The following is an 18,870-nucleotide window of genomic DNA, read 5'->3' on the forward strand; positions in this document are numbered from 1 at the left end:
TTGGGCCCAATAAAATCAATGCCACAAGTGGAAAATGCCATTTTTTTAGGGCTCATAACAGTGATGAGAACCACAATTTCACAGCCATGTAGTAGCCTCTAGTCACAAGGGAGATGTTCTCTATTGCTGAGTGAGTGCTAAGCCATTTAAGTGTTGAACCGGCAATACTGCTGTCAAACATCAGAACATATAGATGCTGCAAACAATGAGAATGTTCTACTATATAAGTGTTTATCCCAACCTTTTTTTTTAGCTGCAGCACAATTTTTGCATTGAGAAAAACTCATCACTAAATGAACAAATGAATCAAAGATGAATTGGTAACGAGCACATTAATTCGAAGTGTACAATTCACTAAACAATGATAAAATATAATTCTCCCGCAAGTGGACAAAAAAATGTCGTGACACTTTTTTTAGGTAACAGTTATAAAATAGAATATTTAGGATGTAGTTATAACCTCCTCTACCAAACTTAGCTCACTCGACAATTATGGTCATTTTACTCTCATTCAGTGGAGCAAAGAGCTGGTATTCTGAAGTCGTTTGTGGGCGATGATAGGGCCGGCAGCAGCCAGTAACCAAGATGCTCAGCAGGGAGCCTGCTGATGAGCTTTCATCAGTGGTGCTAGCCACTTGTCCCACATCTCTGCCTCGGCCTAATTATGCTGATGAATAAAACCATGATAGTAATCTGTCCTCCGCTGATGAGTCTACGTTTCTACGCTTCCCGCCGTTGTCTTGAAGGATATGACATGCATCTGATTGGAAGTTGAGTAAACTATCATTTTTTAAAATTTCTTTATTCTTCTTTTTCAGAGAGTAAGAAAAATAATGAGGAAGGCTAGTACACATTGCACCTTGTGCAAACCAGCAAATAAATAATTTCACTTAATAAATCACATTTCCATTTAAAAGCAACAGAGACAAGTGAAAGATCTACCTCTTAAATGCAGAATAATTAGACCTCAAGTGGTTCCTGGGATGCTACCAGGAAAGAAGCATCTATTTTTTTCTGATGCACCCAGGAAGGAAGCATCTTTTTTTTCCTGAAGAAAAATAATGTTTCTTTTTTAAATTGAGTAACAGTGGTTAATAAAAAACGGCTTCCAGTACAAGAACAGAGTTGTTTTTGAGAGTCCGTGAGTTAGTGACGTTTTTCAGTTAAACATAAAAAAAGCAACAATCAAAAACTTCTTTTTGCATTCTTGCCATGCATTAGTGAACACTAACTGTCTTTTCACGATGCTACAACTGCATGGTGAACTATGGGGAACTACAAGAAAATACATTCAATTAGAGAGAGAGAGAGCTACTAAAACTAGAGCCCATCCGAATTAGCATAAGCTGTCCTTCAAATGACTCTGTGAATAAGAAGAACAATATTAGGTTTTACCTTTCTTAGTGTTTGTTAATTTTATGTCCTTGCCTTAGTGCATCTTATTCCTGTGACCGCCCATCGATTTCACCTGTTGTTGCCTATTGTCTGTGTCAACCAATCTGGCGCCTCTTATGTCACCCAGCTGTACCTCATGGTCTTGTGACCCTGTGTCTATCGATATAAGCCCTCAGTCTTTGTTTGGTTCTTGTTGTCCACGTCACATTTACAAGTATTCTGTCCCGTCATGTCTCTTATTTAGCTTGAAGCTATTTGTTTAGGTTAGATTAATAATTTAAGTTAAATAAATACCTTTTAGGTTTGCATCAGTTGCCCTGATTTTCCCCTGGATTTCCATGCACTTGGATCAATCCCCTGTTCCACATCCGCTAGTCAGGCCCCACGGCTTAACACATAAATAATAACACACTTAGCTTGCGGGAAGACCGTTTCATTAGGGCTGAATAGAATACATTCAATAACACTGTCATGCAGCGCAAACAGAACACCACAAACCAATGGGCATCCGTCCAACCATAACTAAGAGCTAGAGGTGGGCAGGGAGTAGACCCTGGATTGATCACCAGTCAACAAACGGCATCCATCTTTCAGTTTTTCTTTGAACCTTAGACACATCTGGCAACATGAGAACAAAATAAATAATAGAGCATTTGTGTGTTTTAGCTGTTAGAAAAGTCTTTTTCATCCTACAGTTGGAATGATCACTGCGTTGTTATTACTGCAGATGAAGAGAACTGTGTACAATATTTAGAATAAACAAGGGACTGTCATTTTACTACTACTCGTATTCATTTCGATCACTTTATTTTACAACATAAAAAAGGTATTTTTTTCATTAGACTGTGCACTCTGTGTGGTGGTCAGTGAAGTTTGCCTGTGGAAAACCAACAATATTCCGTAATCTGCATGGAAAAAACAGTAACACCTTGAGATACAAGCTTAATGCGTTCCGGGACCGCGCTCGTATGTCAATTTACTCGCGACTCAAATCATTTATTTTCCATAGAAATGAATTAAATACAAATTAATTCATTCCCACCTTATGAAAAAAAACAAAAAAAAACAGGATATTGCAATGGTAAAAATATTTTTATTGGTTCTAATTCACCACCTACTCACAAAGTAACAAATACCTATTTAGTGGTTATTATCTTCAATACTAAAATGTCACATTACTCAGTACAGACAGACGGCATGGACGAGAGAAAGGACAGGAGAGAGACTTCACGGATGCACTCATAACATAACAAACTTTAATTTTCCTGGTGTCTTTTTCAGATGCTTGCTTTGCTTTAAAGTCCATGTAGTTTCCGCTGGCTTTTTCACATATTATTGACTCGGTCATGCTATCTCCTGCTAACTGTTTATCTTTTATCCATATTAAAAGGACACGCTCCATCTCATTATGAATGTCACTGCGCAGCTCAGAAATTGTGGTTAGTCCTTTGGAAGGCTTGGTATCCTTCATCCTCCTGCTTAAGGATGGTAGATATTGTCGTACTCTCGTATTGGCGAGCCAGCTCAGTCACACGTACACCACTCTCATGTTTTTCGATTATTTCGTGCTTAATATCGATTGTCATCATACGGTTTTTCTTCTCACTACCTTTCATTGCACCGGCTGCCTTAGGACCCATTTTTTCCCTTAATTCTGCACTGATTAATGCAAAAAAAACACACGTAAAAATGCAACCTGTACGCCCAGTGCTCGTAGATATCTTTAGGCGAGGGAGATGCGTCGAGAAAGACACGGACTTGGCCACTAGGCTGTTTCCTATACTCGTATCTCAAATTTGTTTCATATCTCAAGAAAAATATTTGCTCGGAATTTTCCTCAGATTGAAAAATTTGTCTCATATCTCAAGGCAAATATTTGCTCGGAATTTTTCTCGTATCTCAAATTTTTCGTATGTTAGGGCACTCGTATGTCAAGGTATTACTGTACAGTATTTGGGCAAAAGGTGTGGGTGCAAAACAAATGGTACGTCTCTGAGGAAGCGATGTGTGGAACGATATGGAGCACTTCACCATGCGATGCCTTCGAGCATGTTTGCTCAGATGAACACCGAGTGGAGAAAAAAAATGGTTGAGAAGGAAAGCAGATGATGTCAAAATGACTTCTCTGATCTAATGAATCACAGTTTTGACAGCGGACTACACACAAGAGGTTGGTAGACAATTCAAAAACTCCCATAAAAGTGAGGAATCAGCAAAAGAGGCTAAGAGCAGACCAGGACCAAATGAACTTTCATATATCAACAGCTACACATTTTCTACTGAGACTAGTGTGTTTTTATAAATGTCGAGGAAAACTTATCTGATCTTCTCAGAGATAAGGTGGGTCTCTGGAGTCCCATTTCCCCACTTCTCCATTATTAGCTCTGCCAGCCAAAGAGATATTGTGCTCAGTGACAAATGAGAGAGAATGGCGAGCCACAGACAGCGCGGGGGCGGTCCTTTTCACCGTACCCCTTCAGTCCCCCCTCTTCCAACAATCCATAGTGCCACCAACTACAGGATAATTGTGTTTTAAACCCCTGATTAAATTTTACAGTCTCCAATGATATTGTTTTTGCCAGGAAATTTTATGAAAAATGCTTTGTGCTCTGAGCAGTCTGTGTAGGAGGCATCAGATGACAAGTTTACTACTAGCCAAGCCTTCAATGGAAGCAAAATTTCTCCTACAACACTCACCTCTCTCCACCTGTTCTACTTTTGGGGTGGCACGGTTTAATGGCAAAGTGCTATGGAATATAATGTTTGCAGATGATCTGCAGGAAAACTAGGGAGTAGGTAAAGAAGAACTCAGGGAAGTGGAAGTCTGCTCTAGAAAAGAGAGGAATGAAGGTGAGTAGCAGTAAAACTAAATGCCTGCATGTAAATGAGAAGATCCCAGGGGCAACAGTGCAGTGATGGAAAATATGGAAAGGATTTAGAGATGAAACAATAAAAGGGAAGATGTTGAAGTTGGAACTGCAGGGGAACAGGGCTAGAGGACAAAGAAGTCGCTGATGTAAGGAAGGATGATGCAAAGGACAGGGTGAAGTGAAAAAAGTTGAGTCTTATGACAAGCGTAGCCTAACATAAGGGCGCTAATGTCACTATCAAAATCAATCTAAAGATGTTTTTTGATGGTAGCAAAGCAAGACCAAACAACCATGAAAAGGCCCTGCAAGCACTACACAGGAAGGTCTGAACCATCACCAACTAGCCTTTAGAAATTGGAGGCAAACATCCTAATCATGAGATTCCCCGAGAAATTCAAAATGAAAGTGGAGATGCTGCAGGATTTGGTGGGTTTGGCTTGTTGCCGGATAAAAGCTCTTCTGTTTCTACTTCCCTCCACCTAAATTAAATTGCGGCCTCTAAAAAAAAGCACGGGCCAAATAAAGACTGAGCCAGAGAATCTGCAAGCAACTGAATACTAATCATGCCAATAGGGGAGATGGTTGACCAATGAGTTGTTGCAGGAGATGATATCACCACAACTGAATAAATTTGCCAAGTAGCTTAGTAGGAAAACTAGGAAGCTTAAAGGTGGTCCAAAACCACCCACTAATGGAAATTTCATAGCAAAAAATGGAATAAAAAGACTTGGTGTATACGTGGCATTTGAACACTATTAACACATGAAAATGAAATTCAACTCAGATCAGAATAAGAAAGCTGTACTTAGATTCAAGCTGTGAACAACCTAGTCACTCCCTTCTTTGGCGTTAATAAACTGTGCACTTACAACCTAGGATAATTAAGGTTCAATACTTTAGGAGGAGAGTGAATAGAGTTACACAACCTGTATAATATTATATATTAATATTATCTAACAATCTAGGAGTCAGACAACATCTGATCACTCACTGTGATACTTTAAGGTTCATTTTTAACTACTATGCATGATGCACAGGGACAACAGTCTGATAAATGATGTAGGTGAGTGATTTACAACTGATGTGTCAGGATCCAAAAGTGGGTCATGGGTTATTCCACATTGTTTGCACATATTGTTAAAAAAAATTATAAATAAATTGCATGGACATTTGGAGTAGGACATCAAGCAAGTTTCAGAAATCTGTAGAAATCTGGGATCTCCACACCAGCTGATAAACTACCTTGGTATCTCAGTTCTTCCGAAGTGCTTAAATGCAAGTGGGAATTGACACGTCAACATCGTTTGCATGATAATGAATGCCAGCGTGTGGTGGCAAAATGGTAGACAACAGAAGGTTAGAGATCATATTGGTTTAGTTGGCGACATTACTGGCAGATGACAGCTGAAGAAGGCACACTAGGATTACATAACACTGGAGTGCTTGTTATTCACGTGTTTAAAGTAACAATTTGGTTGTTCAACTCTGTGAAGAGAAAAAAATACTAAGCACATTAGGATTTTTCCTTCCTTGCAAACTGCAGCATTTTCTGTAGGAGCAAACTACGTTTGAAGAACCGAGATGTGTTTTAATGATCAGCGCCTTAATGATGACACTAGATCTATTATTTATGTGTACCAGCCCTCTATTCTCTCACCCATTAAAGGCACGAGTGGCTATTGGTATTTTTTATTTGGTAAATATTTAATGCAGCATTTTTAGGGATTTTTGCAAGAAGATGAAAAATAAATCCATTCAGTCATCACAGAGCATTTGTTTTCCATTATTTATGAGAGTAAAACTAGGTAATTTAATCGGTGATGATATATACACCTTCTATGGTAAATTTTACTATCTAGGAAAATAAACGGCCACATAAACCTATAGGTGAACAGGCACTCTCGAAACCATTGAGTACAAACGAAAAAACAAGTCAAAAATACCTGAGAGGAAAAACAGAAACAGTCATCTTTTCCCTTCCAAATGACAGCCAAATGTTTTTAAACAACTTGCAATCACTTAAGTCAGGGTGTCCCCCTGCCTCTGGCTCGAAGTCAGCTGGGATAGGCTCCAGGACCCCCCGTGACCCTAATGAGGATAAAGCGATTCAGAAAATGAGATGAGAGATGAGAGATAGCCATGCTTTGTGAAGCCTCCTCCTGGGACTGAACTCATGGTGGGATAAAGCTGCAATCGAGCTGTTGTGTGTAGTCACTACTGAAAACATACCCGCTGGGAGGTAGCAAAGCAAGTGACAAACACATTCCATTCAGTCAAATATGCACGGTGGCTTTTATTGGAAGAGTGACTAGGAAGCGAGAATGTTTGGGCAACCTAAAAGTGAGCCAAAAGACAAAAATAAAGAATGGAAGCTCTGATTGCAAACAATTTCAAAGATCTGGCTGATTTGAAATATAGTTGTGTAAAGTAATTTGGTAGGGACAAAAACTATTTCAATTTTTGGCTTAAGCAAAAATCCCTATGCTAATAATTTGCCTGACAAGATTCAAAATGGCAAGAGTTTATAGATTCCAACAATCACACAGTACTCCCACCTTACGGGACAGAGGATTCCGCTGATGAAGCTTAGAAACAAATTTGGAAGGGACATCTTTCCCTGGATCAGCATCTCTTAAAATGATGTTCCTTCAGAAAAGTGGTCCAACTGGGAGAAACCTCTATTTCTAATTAACTTCGCCAAAATGATTGTTTGTTTGTTGGTGTGCAATGAGTAGATAGATTTGTGTGTATGTGTGCGTAAATGCATGTAATGTGCTGTCAACAGAGAACAAAAAAGACCATGACTTGAAAAAAGTCATATAAAGAGAAATGTGATCAACTTAAAACACAGTTATGTGGATCTAAAGGTTGAAGTTGGGCCGTCAAACAAAGTTTATTGTGGATCTGATCCAAACTGTGCATTTGGCTGCACTGGAGAGTTAACGTTTAACAAAATCTATCTAATTTCATAATATGCCTGTGGGTAGCAGTAGCACATAAGTCCAGAACATTGCCAACGACTTTGGGGACTAAAAGCAGCCTGTAAAATAAGTTACATGACATTGTAAAAACACTAAAATAGGATAAACAATCAAAAAGTGAGCTTATTCATTTCATTTTCTAAAGTGTTTTGGATTGGTGAAAGGTGAAAACAAAACATCTTTCAACACAAAGGAATCCTACTGGGCATTGAGTTTCTGTTGTTTAACTGACTGCAGTTCGAATCTTATAAAGCCAGCAAATTCTTGGGTAAACATCAATCGCTCACATCTCTAAACGGTCAGTGTGGGAGATACTTTGAAATTGGTGGGAAACAGCAAAGCATGGTGCCAACCCGGTCCCCCCCACCTGTCCACTAATGTTATTCATTCATTCATTTTCTGAACTGCTTATCGTCACACGGGTGGCAGAGGGTGCTGGAGTCTATCCCAGCCGACTTTGGGCCTGAGGCAGGGGACACCCTGAATCGGTGGCCATCCGATCGCAGGGCACGAGGAGACGGGCAACCATTCACACTCATACATAGGGGCAATTTAGGCCAACCAGCCTACCATGGATGTTTTTGGAATGTGAGAGGAAACCTGAGTACCTGGCGAAAACCCACACAGGCCTGGACAGAACATGCAAACTCCACACAAGAGGACCGACCTGGATTCAAACCCAGGAGCCCAGACCTGTGAGGCCGACAAGCTAACCACTCAAACGCCGGGCCACCTTGACTAATGAAATAAAAATAAAAATTGAAATGAAAAGAAAATGATACATAACAAACAGACTAGAAGCTCTGTTGCTTAAAATATTTTGACTATTTGTTTATTTTACCTTCCCAATGTCAAAACATTTTTCAAAAGGTAATCCTACTGTTCATACAGTTGTGTGAGCTACATTTATTTCCAATGAGCCTGCATGATTTGGAAAGAATAAAAAACAACATGCCATAACATATTTCCAAAGTAGCCAATGTGTGAGCATTCTGACCAGCCTTTACTCAACATCAAACATTCCGTAGGGGAATGGGAAGTATTAAAAAAGAAAAAAAAATCCAAGTCAATAAATCAGTGTAAAATTATGGTTAGGTGATTTCACACCAACAACCTTAAAACACTTAACCTTAGCTGTCGTAAAAAAGTTGGTTCTCCCTTGTGCTTTGTGCTTGGAGGAGGCAATAAATGAGGTGAAAACTCTCAAAAATGTATGTAAGTGCAGTAGTGCAATGGTTGTTGTGAGAGAAATATTTTGTTTATATTTTGTTCCAGAGGAACCAGAAAAAAAAAACACAAGGTTAATCTTTTTTTTTCCATCTGTATTCCCAATTGCAGCCTCTCGGCTCAGTCTCGGTGGGGGTCTATACTAGTGAGTGTTCTGTGTGTGTTGCTTTAGTAAAGGTCAAGACTTTTACGGCAGCAGCCAATGTTTCTAAATCATGGGCCTAAGTCACTGAGTCGTTTTGGGGGTATCAATTTAGTAACCTGCTTTACCATGTTGAAAATGCAACTAGTATGTAAGAAAGAGAAATCAAACTTTGTGTAATGACCTGTTTTTTTTCTTTTTTCTTAAACACCAAAGGTTTTCTCCAACGAGAATGGTTGCCATTTAAGGACTTAAATGGCAACCATTCTCGTTTAATTTGCCTACTGGTCACTGATATATACATTTTAAATATTGATCTTAACAAAATACATAACAAAATGTTTCAACAGATGGCCCAGAAATTCGTTTAGTTAAAAGACAGTCAGCAATTTACATATATAAATTTTGATCAATCCATTCATTAGATTAATTTTAAAGCAGCTAGAAACAACAAGTCCGGATCCTTAATATTCACTTTCCTGACAATTGTTTAGAATTTTGGGGCTTGAGGATGATGTTCTATTTTCACTGGAAGAACATTGCCACTTTAGATTTTAGTGAATTGTGCCAAAGTCTGGGAAGATTGATGCCAAATTCTAACTTTTCCTCACACACTCAATATATTCTAAAATTTCTTGATAAGTTTTACTTGGAGATTTTGCCTTCATTGTTCCCTGCATGTAAAGTATGAAATCCTACATGACGGAGTGGTGACACTGCCATTGGTTCTCCTTAGATAACATGCTGTTGTCAGGTGGGGGTTTCAGCACTTCTCCATCAACAACTTGCACTCTTCTCCGGAAGTGGTGGCGAATAATTGCAGCAAGATGCCAAACGCTCAACTTTTGACACACGTGATGCCGGATGCCATTTTGACCCTCAACTGCTCATTCATAGTGTTATGGTGATAATGAGGATATGAGTCACTAGAGAAAATTATATCACACACCCTGACTAAGAAGATAACTTTCAAGGCTTAATAAAAGATAATGTCAGCTTTTACCACATTTGCAGAATAGTAAATGTGCTAATTATAAGCTCCTGAGTGTAAACTGAAGTAGAGAAATGGAACAAATACTGTACACTGAAAAGACAATGGTGTGTGTCTGTGTATAAAAATGACTAACCACAATAAAAATAAAAAATAAAAATAAAAAAACATTTTGGAATAAACATGCAGCAAAAGGAAGAAACTTTTACAGACATAAACAATAACTTAGGGAAGACTTTTGCTGAGATTTGATCATTCCACACAACACACAAAATTAATTTGGTAGCTGTGACATTAAACACTGAGCTCAGTTTATGTGACTATTGAATATGCATTTGTCAACCACAAGTGGTAATCGTGACATTTTCCAAATGAGCAAAACCAAAACATATTTTAACTGTGAAGGGAAACAGCAGACAGGATTCCAGCCTCTGAAGCGAACCACCAGGGACTCATTGAAATAATTTAAATTCTATTCATTACCTCGACCGTAGCTGGATAAAGTTTGTTTTCATTACCTTGAAACTCAATGACGGTTTCTCTCAGAGCTAATCAGCTCATTTTGGATTTTCGTTTTTGTGTTTGAGTTCATCAATTTACTCTTGTGGCTCCTTAACGAGTATTTGATAAATGTGTATGGACCTTCAAAATAGCCTTGTTTTCTTTTGATAACATTACATAGGCTCTAGTAAACTATCACTTACCTGTGAGGTTACGAAGTCCCAGCTGTCTCAATCCATAGTAGCCGTCCCGCCTGTAGTTGAGGAAGATGGCAAGTGCATAGCGGCCTTCATACAGCTTGGTACCTCTTATGATTCGCAGGTTCTCCAAAGGCAGGTAGTCAAACTGGTTTAAAGCCACCAGTACGTAGCCAGTCACCTCTCTTATTGACTGCAAAGAAAATATAAAGATGCAGTGGGTGTTTCAACAACAATAATATGGAACTGAAAATATGTGAGCACTAACACATTAACAGAAGGTAAATTAAATACATTTGATTCTTGAATGTTAAGTGATACCTTTCCATCTCAAGTCGCTGGCAAATTGGATACACATGTATTGAAAATGTGTTCTTAATAGCAAACCTCCCAAATGAGAAATGTTAAAATCAGCAGTACACCAGATTACACATTTTGAACAAACTAGCATGTCTGCATTTCTCATTTGCTGGCACATTTTTTTTTTAACCAAATGATTAGAAGTACTGAGTGTGGACCTCTTGATGAGTCAATGTAACAAATTGAAAGATCAAAATTACATTACATTGTTTTAAATATGAGTTATGTGCCTACAAAAACACATAGCGATAGCAGGAATATGACAGGAGCTTCCATATTGTAGATCACAGTTGGGCCAAGCAATTGTGGCGCTCAAAGAATGGTACCTCAGACAAAATTGCAGGTGCTTATTAGTTAGATTACAGCGTGTCAATCACAGAGAATGAGAGAATAACATAAAAAAAGCATTCATTTCAGTGGAGACTTGGATTAGCATACTTATTATAGAGCAGGTTTCCTACTTCGAGGACTTTCAGGAAGTCCTTGTATTAAAAAAATGTTTATTGGAGAGCAAAGTGTTATTTTACTTGGTGTCTCAGCTACTGAAAGAAATAAAAAAAGTCTTCATTCTCGCAGGGGATTCTTAACTTCGCCCCCTGGTTGGAACTCATTCCTTGCCATTACTATGACCCCCACTGTGGCCTTGTGTTCACTGCTGGGTGTTTGCTGAGCTCAACTAGCTATCATTAACTCCACGCAAAGCCCCGGGTGCCCACTGAGGGTGCGTCGTCGGCCGACCCATGCTCGATGCTGCTCCCGCTGTGCACCCTTGTCTCATTCTAGCCCCGGTACAGAAAACACTAAAACTATAAACACAACAGTTTCTTGTTGCTTGGCAACCCCAAGAAAAGTCTTCAAGTGAGAGCAAGGAGAGCAGTAAAAATACTTAACATTTTATGGTAAATCGGCTAATTAAATTAAAGGATTATAGTGCCCTTTCTCAGACGTTTCCCTAGCACTGAATTAATTCATAGCCTCTTTGTGACTAAACACACACAAATATAAAAATTCAAGCTTTCTAAATAAATTGTCTTCAGAGGTGCTGACAGCATCAAAATCAAGAGGGATTCTGCAGAAACCAAGAACCATTTGCTGCTGTAGGACACTCCACACAGAAACTTCCTGTTTGCTAAACACATGAAGGACTGTGTACAAATAGAAATTATATTTATCGTTTTTGTATGTAATAAACATGCTTTTTGGACGACTTCTTAGATGGTACCTTAATAATTTCCTCTATGTCAGCAGTTTTTGATTGTCTTTTCAGTTATCCTACTAACAGAATCCTACCAGTTTGTGGCTAAATGAGCTGAGGCCAATACTGAACACCAAACAGGTTGAATTTAATCACGAGACTGCAGAAGGTGCTGAATGTGAGGAGACAGGAATATCTCAGTGACCTTGATATGTAGTCGAAAAACACTTGGGTGACTTATGTTTTGCCGAAGACAGTTTTATAACATAAATGCAGCAGTTATGCTAAAAAAAAAATGATAATATGCCAAAGCGTGAAGGTAGACTAAACTTTTGAAGGTTGTCATTATCTCACTGGCATTCTGTTAGATTATTTTAAATGCTATGTGCTAGCTATTTGAAGGAAAATCAATAAGTTCACGTTCGTAAGTCAGAGGTGCAATGGAAGAGCATTGCCGTGTGTCATTGAGTTTTAAGAGCAGTAGATCAGTATTGGTTGTTTTCTTATGTAAATGGCTGGCAGATGACGAGATGCAAAATCAATTGGTCATCATTGTCCACAGAGACTGTACAATAATACCTCCCTTACAGGGGTAGCAATATAAAGCAGAGACCGTACACGAGCCAGCTTTGGAGCAGGTGTTTGCGAAAGTAGAGCAATAGTTTTTGCCAAAGAATAGACTGAAGACAGCAGACTCATACGGCCCATGTCTCATGATGCCATGTGTCCTGATTGCTGCTGACTAGGCATGAGAGTAAAAAGCAACTATCCGCAGGATAATTTACCAACTTAGACAGCAAGCCAACACCCTGGCATTGTCGCAAAGGGTTGGTATTCATTGTTTTGTGCCTTGGGCTAAAAAAAGTAAATATGGTTCTTCACTAGGTAAACTATGTATGACCAGTGTAAGAACTATGCAGGAAATAAATGCATCTAATACATCAAAGTCACATAATTTCAAAACCAGATGATTACAAAACTGAATTGTGCATATAGCACATCTTTATGGTGATGAATGTAATTTGAAGCATACGGCTTGAGGCATTAATCCTTTATGGGAGCTCACTTGGATGAATTTGCTTAAATGAAATGTGTCACGTTATTCTGCCAAATTTCCGGAATTTGCGCCCATTAAGGATCCAGTTATTTTCCTACGAGACAGAGTGTACCAGACGAAATTGGGTAAGATGAGTCCGCACAACGAAATGTGCTCACCTCACGAGGACACCCAAAAAAACCCTACGACGACTTAAAATGACCAATATGTGTTTTTGGTTAATTGCCCAGGCTACAATTTCCTCCACAAGCTTTGGAGCACCTTGCCAGTGAGTATGCAAAGAAACATCCGCTTTGTCTTTCAAGGAACCGCCTCAGGGTTGCACTCTGGATTTTGAGAAAACGCCAGCGTATGATCATTTCAAAAGGCCTTTGAAAAACTGTGCTCACAGATGATTAGACTTCATGGATTGGCACATTTGTGAGAGTCAGTGCTGACTTATCAAACGAGCCCGGATTAGGTCGGGAAAAGGGATGTTAGAATGAAAAGATTACCAAGATGACCTTATTTCACTTTTCTTTCCTCAAGTCACAACTGCATTGGGAAAATAATGAGATACTTGAGCATTTGATGCAACACTACTACAATAAACGCGCCATGCGGTCCTCTTTGTAAATTATAATAAGATGGTTGTTTGAGGATGTTTTGACAAAGTCACAAACATTGGGAAAGTTTATGGACAGGAGGTGTAGTGACACGAAGGAGGGAAAAATAGCATGTGCAATTTAAGTATAATTAATTGCACATCTGCTTCTGTGATCTGGATGAGCAGTAAGGTAAACAAGGACGCGAAAAAAGAGAGAAGAGAAGGGAAAAAGGCTTATGAAACTCAGAAGGGAGGGAAACTTGATGGATAAAGGGCAAAAAGGCATTGAGCTGGGGAAAATATAATAACGCGGTTACAATACAAGAGATGGGACACATATTATGGTGATTACGACTCATTTCCATACATATAGAGCACTCTGCCAGTGAGTCAAGGAGAGTGCAGTGGTGCATGTCAGCAGAGACTCTCAACAGTTTGAGCCCAAGGAATTGGCAGCGGCGGGCCGTGCAATCTGAATCCTCCACGTGGTGGCAAAGTCAATGGGCGGGCTGGGACCTGTTTACCAATTCGCTTCAATGGGCTACGTAAGAGCTGCGTGCACCTCTTCACCTCATATGGCTATTTGGCTGCTAAATATGCTGAGAGCACTCGGGTGTGACATTCAAGATTTGGAGAAATCCTGTGGAGTTAAAAAAAAAGAAAGAAATTTAGGCCTTTGAGTGGGCCATTGACTTTGAGATAAAAAGAGCCCAATCCAGGAAAATGTCACTGTGAAGACGTCTTCAGAAACCACCAAATTCCTCCTTTTTTGCTATGTGGCATTGCTTAACTGAGGTAAACTCTAATTGTAGAGCCAGTTCTGAAACAATATACTTACTAAGAGTCCATGCGCACCTGAGAAAAGCTTATTTGAACATCCATCAATTAACCCTGTTGATGGCTTCCTACTTTATTTCTTCCTTCATACAGAAGCAACAACACCATGAAATACTCACAATTGTGAGCACCAAACGATTCGCGAACTAGAATTACATAGACTGTTTAAAATGTTAAAACATGAAATGTTATTTCTATTTCGAGGATATTCATGGGCAAAATCTGAACAAATCCAAAGTTGTGAAGGGGGCATTGGATTTGAGTGCACAGATCCACAGAAGAGACAGTAACATTGCATTTTTTTCCATTATTTTCAGAATATTATAGCTAAAATGATGGTAAGGCAGCCTATTGTTGTGAGTTTGACGCCGTGCCATTGATTGTGTGTTTATAACTGAGTGGCCTAAAGCATCAGTTGAGTTTCTGGCTTGCAGTGGTGACACTTATTGTCTCAGACAGGCTGGCCATCTCAAAAAAGATTGTTTTATAAGAGGCTTCTGCAAGACACCATGTGTTGTCAGGATACATTTTGGGTTAAGAAAAAAAAAATCAACTCACCAAAATGGAGTGTGTGAAGGCCATCATCACATTCCCTCAAAATGTGACACTGTGGCAAAACCTTGTGGACATAAATGACACGAGGGGATGCGGGAGTAGCAATTTTTCTCACACGAGAAGAAAACAGAAAATGTACAAATGCAGCAGAGGTTACAAATAAAGATTGTGGCCTACTGACCTCTCATAGAGCGAACTACCATGCCAGAACAGCCTTACTGGTGTGCAGAAAAGTGGAAACAGCCATCTCAACTTGTAGTCAAATGACCGTGTTTGTGTTGTCTCCTTTTAGGGACTTAGTAAACTACAAATGCATTCAGGCTAGATAACCAAGCCGCAGTGATGTGTCAGATTCTGAAAAAGCCTTGAATCCGTGTGCAATGCATGTGTGTTTGTGATAAGGGTGGCCATTTCTGTCATGTGTGCTTGTGACACAAAGCACGTAGCGCTGCTGAGCTGCTTCATTACCCCTGAATCAAATCCTAATCGCTGATGGATGTCCTGATTTGTAGCGACACAAGGTATTTGTCTTTGTGTGCATACTGGTGTGTTTGACTGCACAACTGCTTGGATGTTATAGCATCTAACCAGGCTAGAATTCCCTTTAGATCAATGGAATACATGCCAGACGGAACATTTCACAGTTAAAGGAGAGCTCATATGACTCCGACACACAGTCTGGTTATTAAGCGCGGCTTCTGGGAAGCCGTGGCACATTTGTTAGAGCTGGTCATCCAGTTATCAAAGGGTCCGTGGTAGAAGTCATTTACTGGGAAGATTATTTAAACATCTTATCCATATGTGCTAATGTCTTTGTCAAATTTTGAGATCAAGAAATCACATGTAAAATGTTCCCAAACACAAATGTGTAATTAAATGGGTTGTCTGGAAAAACTGAAGGCTTTTAAAGATGCTTTTTCATCCTTCAGTCTCGGTGGCAGGTAAAAGGCAAGCCCTTTAAACATCCCTCTTGGCGGCAGACATCTGCCGCTATTATTTGCCGTAATGTTGCTATCCCATCAGGCCACTCACTCTCCACTGTGCTGAGCGCTTCTGAGTTGATTTAGTGCATTAATTAGGGCTCCATTTCAAGGTGTCATGGACAATATTTTACAATTTGATAAGCAAAAGATTGCCATGGGATTAACCTAATGACTTGCGAGGGCTTGGTTGTGGCAAACTTTCATGGCTATATCTTTTAATTTAATGGAAATCACTTGCCTCTCAGTGGCAAGGAAGCTGCGAGACACTCATCCCTGAAACCAACTGCGTCTGCTTTCATCAGTCTGACAAAGAAGCAGAAACGAGCACGCACACGTATGGCTGAAAAGGATGGGATAAAACATGTAGTACTCATATTGTATTTGTTTTTACATGTCCTCCCGATACTGGGAAAATTCATCCTGACATCCAAACTCCAAAAACACTTTGGCCATTGTGGGAGGGCACTTTCTCTATTTCACTGTCAGTGCTGTCTATTTTCAGGATGTGTCTGGGAACTGCATTGGATTATCAACTTGACTTTTTTTTTAAAACCTAGCAGCAAAATACTAGCAGCACTCAGGATCAGTATAAGAAAATAACTGTTGTCTTTATAAAAAAATAAAGGAAAAAAAACTCTAAATTAACAAACAATACCATGCATCAGGGTACCAGGGTAGGGTGCAATTGTTTTCACTCCAAAAGGACTATAATAATGCCTGCACTGGTTTGGTTAAGTGCCAATAGTGCTAACCTTGTCTTGGCCTCCCTAATCAAAGTGTATGATTTGCATGGGAGCAAACTCCTCTTCAGACATGATTCAGAATTATGGCATCATTATTTTGTGAAGTGGCCCTGAGCATGCCATTGTACTACATGGCACACAAAAAATTAATCATCCAGAGAATAAAACCAAGGGGTTAGGAATAAAAGCTCTTGAACAGCTCACTGGCCTTGTTTCCAACATGTTCAATATCTAATTGTTAATACTATGACGAGAAATACAAGTGCACTTCTTCCGAGGGCCAAAATATAGATCCAACAAATATTCGCAGAAGTTGGCTCCTTTTTTATGAACTGAAAGGTTGCATTGAGAATGGCTCAGGATCAGATGAATACTGACAAATCCAGCTTATGGACTAATCTTTATAGGCATAATGACTTGTATGAAGCCATTTAGTTGGTCGACAACACAGTTTAGGGTCGACACTATAAATCCAATAAGAAATAGTGAGTGTGAAAGGTTGTGCAGGGCTTGAAGTAAACTTTTTCAGGCACTGGACTGTGCCAAAATTAAGCTTGGCCTATGAACTTCATGTTAGCCAATAAAGCTAATGAAAATAACTGCTTGAGCATCAGTCGCAGCCCCAGTCAAGCTAAGAGAATTATTAGTAGAAAAAATATAGTATGATTTTTTTTTTCCTCAAATGATAATTGCCATTTACAACATTGATTTAAAAAAAGAAATTGGGGATATGTCAGGCATTATTTGGTAAATGCCTTAAATAAATCATTCCATGGTATGACCAACATGACGTTGGAGAGCGCCCACATACGACTTAGGTCCAAATATGATCATGAATTATAAACAATAGCACATTTTAATTTTTTTTCACTGTGATTGCTGACTTATGAATTGATGATAAAGAATAATTGTGAATTGCCATACACACTGGTCATTGATATTTCAAACATACGGTACTCAAATAAGCTTCGATTTCATGCATGTTATTGATTTACCACGATGATGGCCTCGGCTTAATCATTTATTGCGAGCCCCCTAAGTACAAATGCATTGGACCTCAAAAGCCATCAATGGAAGCTGGTGAGTAAATAAATGCCAAATAGTTCATTTTCATGGTTGCAAAAGGAATGTACTCAAACTGGCTTTCATGAAACTCATATCAAAACTCTCTGGTTTCATCCCCCTGACATATTTTTTAAGAAAATAAATCACATTAAAAAGACACTACTACCTCTGTAAATTGCAGCAATGATCATTGTTTTGTTTGGAAAAAGCTCTGTTAAAAATTAGATATTTTTAAGATGGACGGGTTGATGTACCCAAGGGTCAAACAATCTTGTATGCAAATAGGATTAGACACCAAAAAATAGAATTGCTGAATGTAAAGGGCACTCTTAGTTTGAATTATACTTAGTGACTTGTTTTTCTTCAGTCATTGCATTCTGCACGGTTGGTAACAACATTCTTCACTGACGGTGTGTCGAATTGTAAAATACATTTATGTTAACCTTACAGGGACTCCAATAATGGATGAATGGATCGTAATCTATATGAAATAAGTTTCTTTGTTTGCGGCCCAAGAGAACCAGGAAGACATCTACCTCACGGGTCTCTTACGAGAATCACATAGACATGACAATGTCATCCGTCTGACTGTGTCACTCTCGGGTGGTGCTTGCTGCAGATAAAGCGTTTGAAAAGTGTTGCTGTCTTCATGTGACACGCCGCCAACCTGAGTGTCCTTCATCTCTCTTCAGTAATTTTTTTTAACGCCAACATGAAAGGGGGGGAAATAAAATGGTCATGTGTATATGAATGTTAGTTTTATTGCACAGATATGTGTAGTCCCAGAACTCTGTGGCTGCTTTGGCATCCTGCCTTGTGACTGGTAGCTCTGGCCGTATTGATTAAACTTTAATGAAGAGTCTGTCAGCATAGGTGACACCATTAGCTGCTTGCGGGCCACAGGGGTGAATTGGCACTGTTCTCTTATTCACTACTGGGAAATGGGTCAGTCTGAGTGACAGGCCGCCAGTGGACAACAAACATGGAGGGTGATGCCAAGGCAAAGGCAGAGGCAACCTTATTGTTAAGCATACTCACATTATATTTTCACATGGGGTTTCGCATATATACATACATATACATACATATACATATATATACATACATATATACATATATACATATATACATATATATATATACATATATACATATATACATATATATATATATATATATATACAT

General features: G+C 39.1%; 1 protein-coding gene across 4 annotated transcripts in view; it reads right to left on the bottom strand.

Annotated features, from left to right (window-relative positions):
* LOC144069312 (receptor tyrosine-protein kinase erbB-4-like) overlaps nt 1-18,870 on the bottom strand; it is a 161,008-nt gene that overhangs the window by 66,753 nt on the left and 75,385 nt on the right. For all 4 annotated transcript variants that reach the window (XR_013298537.1, XM_077594698.1, XM_077594778.1 and 1 more), the window contains exon 3: nt 10,311-10,497. Coding sequence is in view for 3 of the 4 variants with exons in the window: in XM_077594698.1 (XP_077450824.1) it covers nt 10,311-10,497 (187 nt within the window). In the remaining variant the exon portion in view is untranslated. The remainder of the gene's footprint in view (nt 1-10,310; nt 10,498-18,870) is intronic.

The sequence above is a fragment of the Stigmatopora argus genome, chromosome 1 (assembly GCF_051989625.1).
Source record: "Stigmatopora argus isolate UIUO_Sarg chromosome 1, RoL_Sarg_1.0, whole genome shotgun sequence".
Lineage (NCBI taxonomy): Eukaryota > Metazoa > Chordata > Actinopteri > Syngnathiformes > Syngnathidae > Stigmatopora > Stigmatopora argus.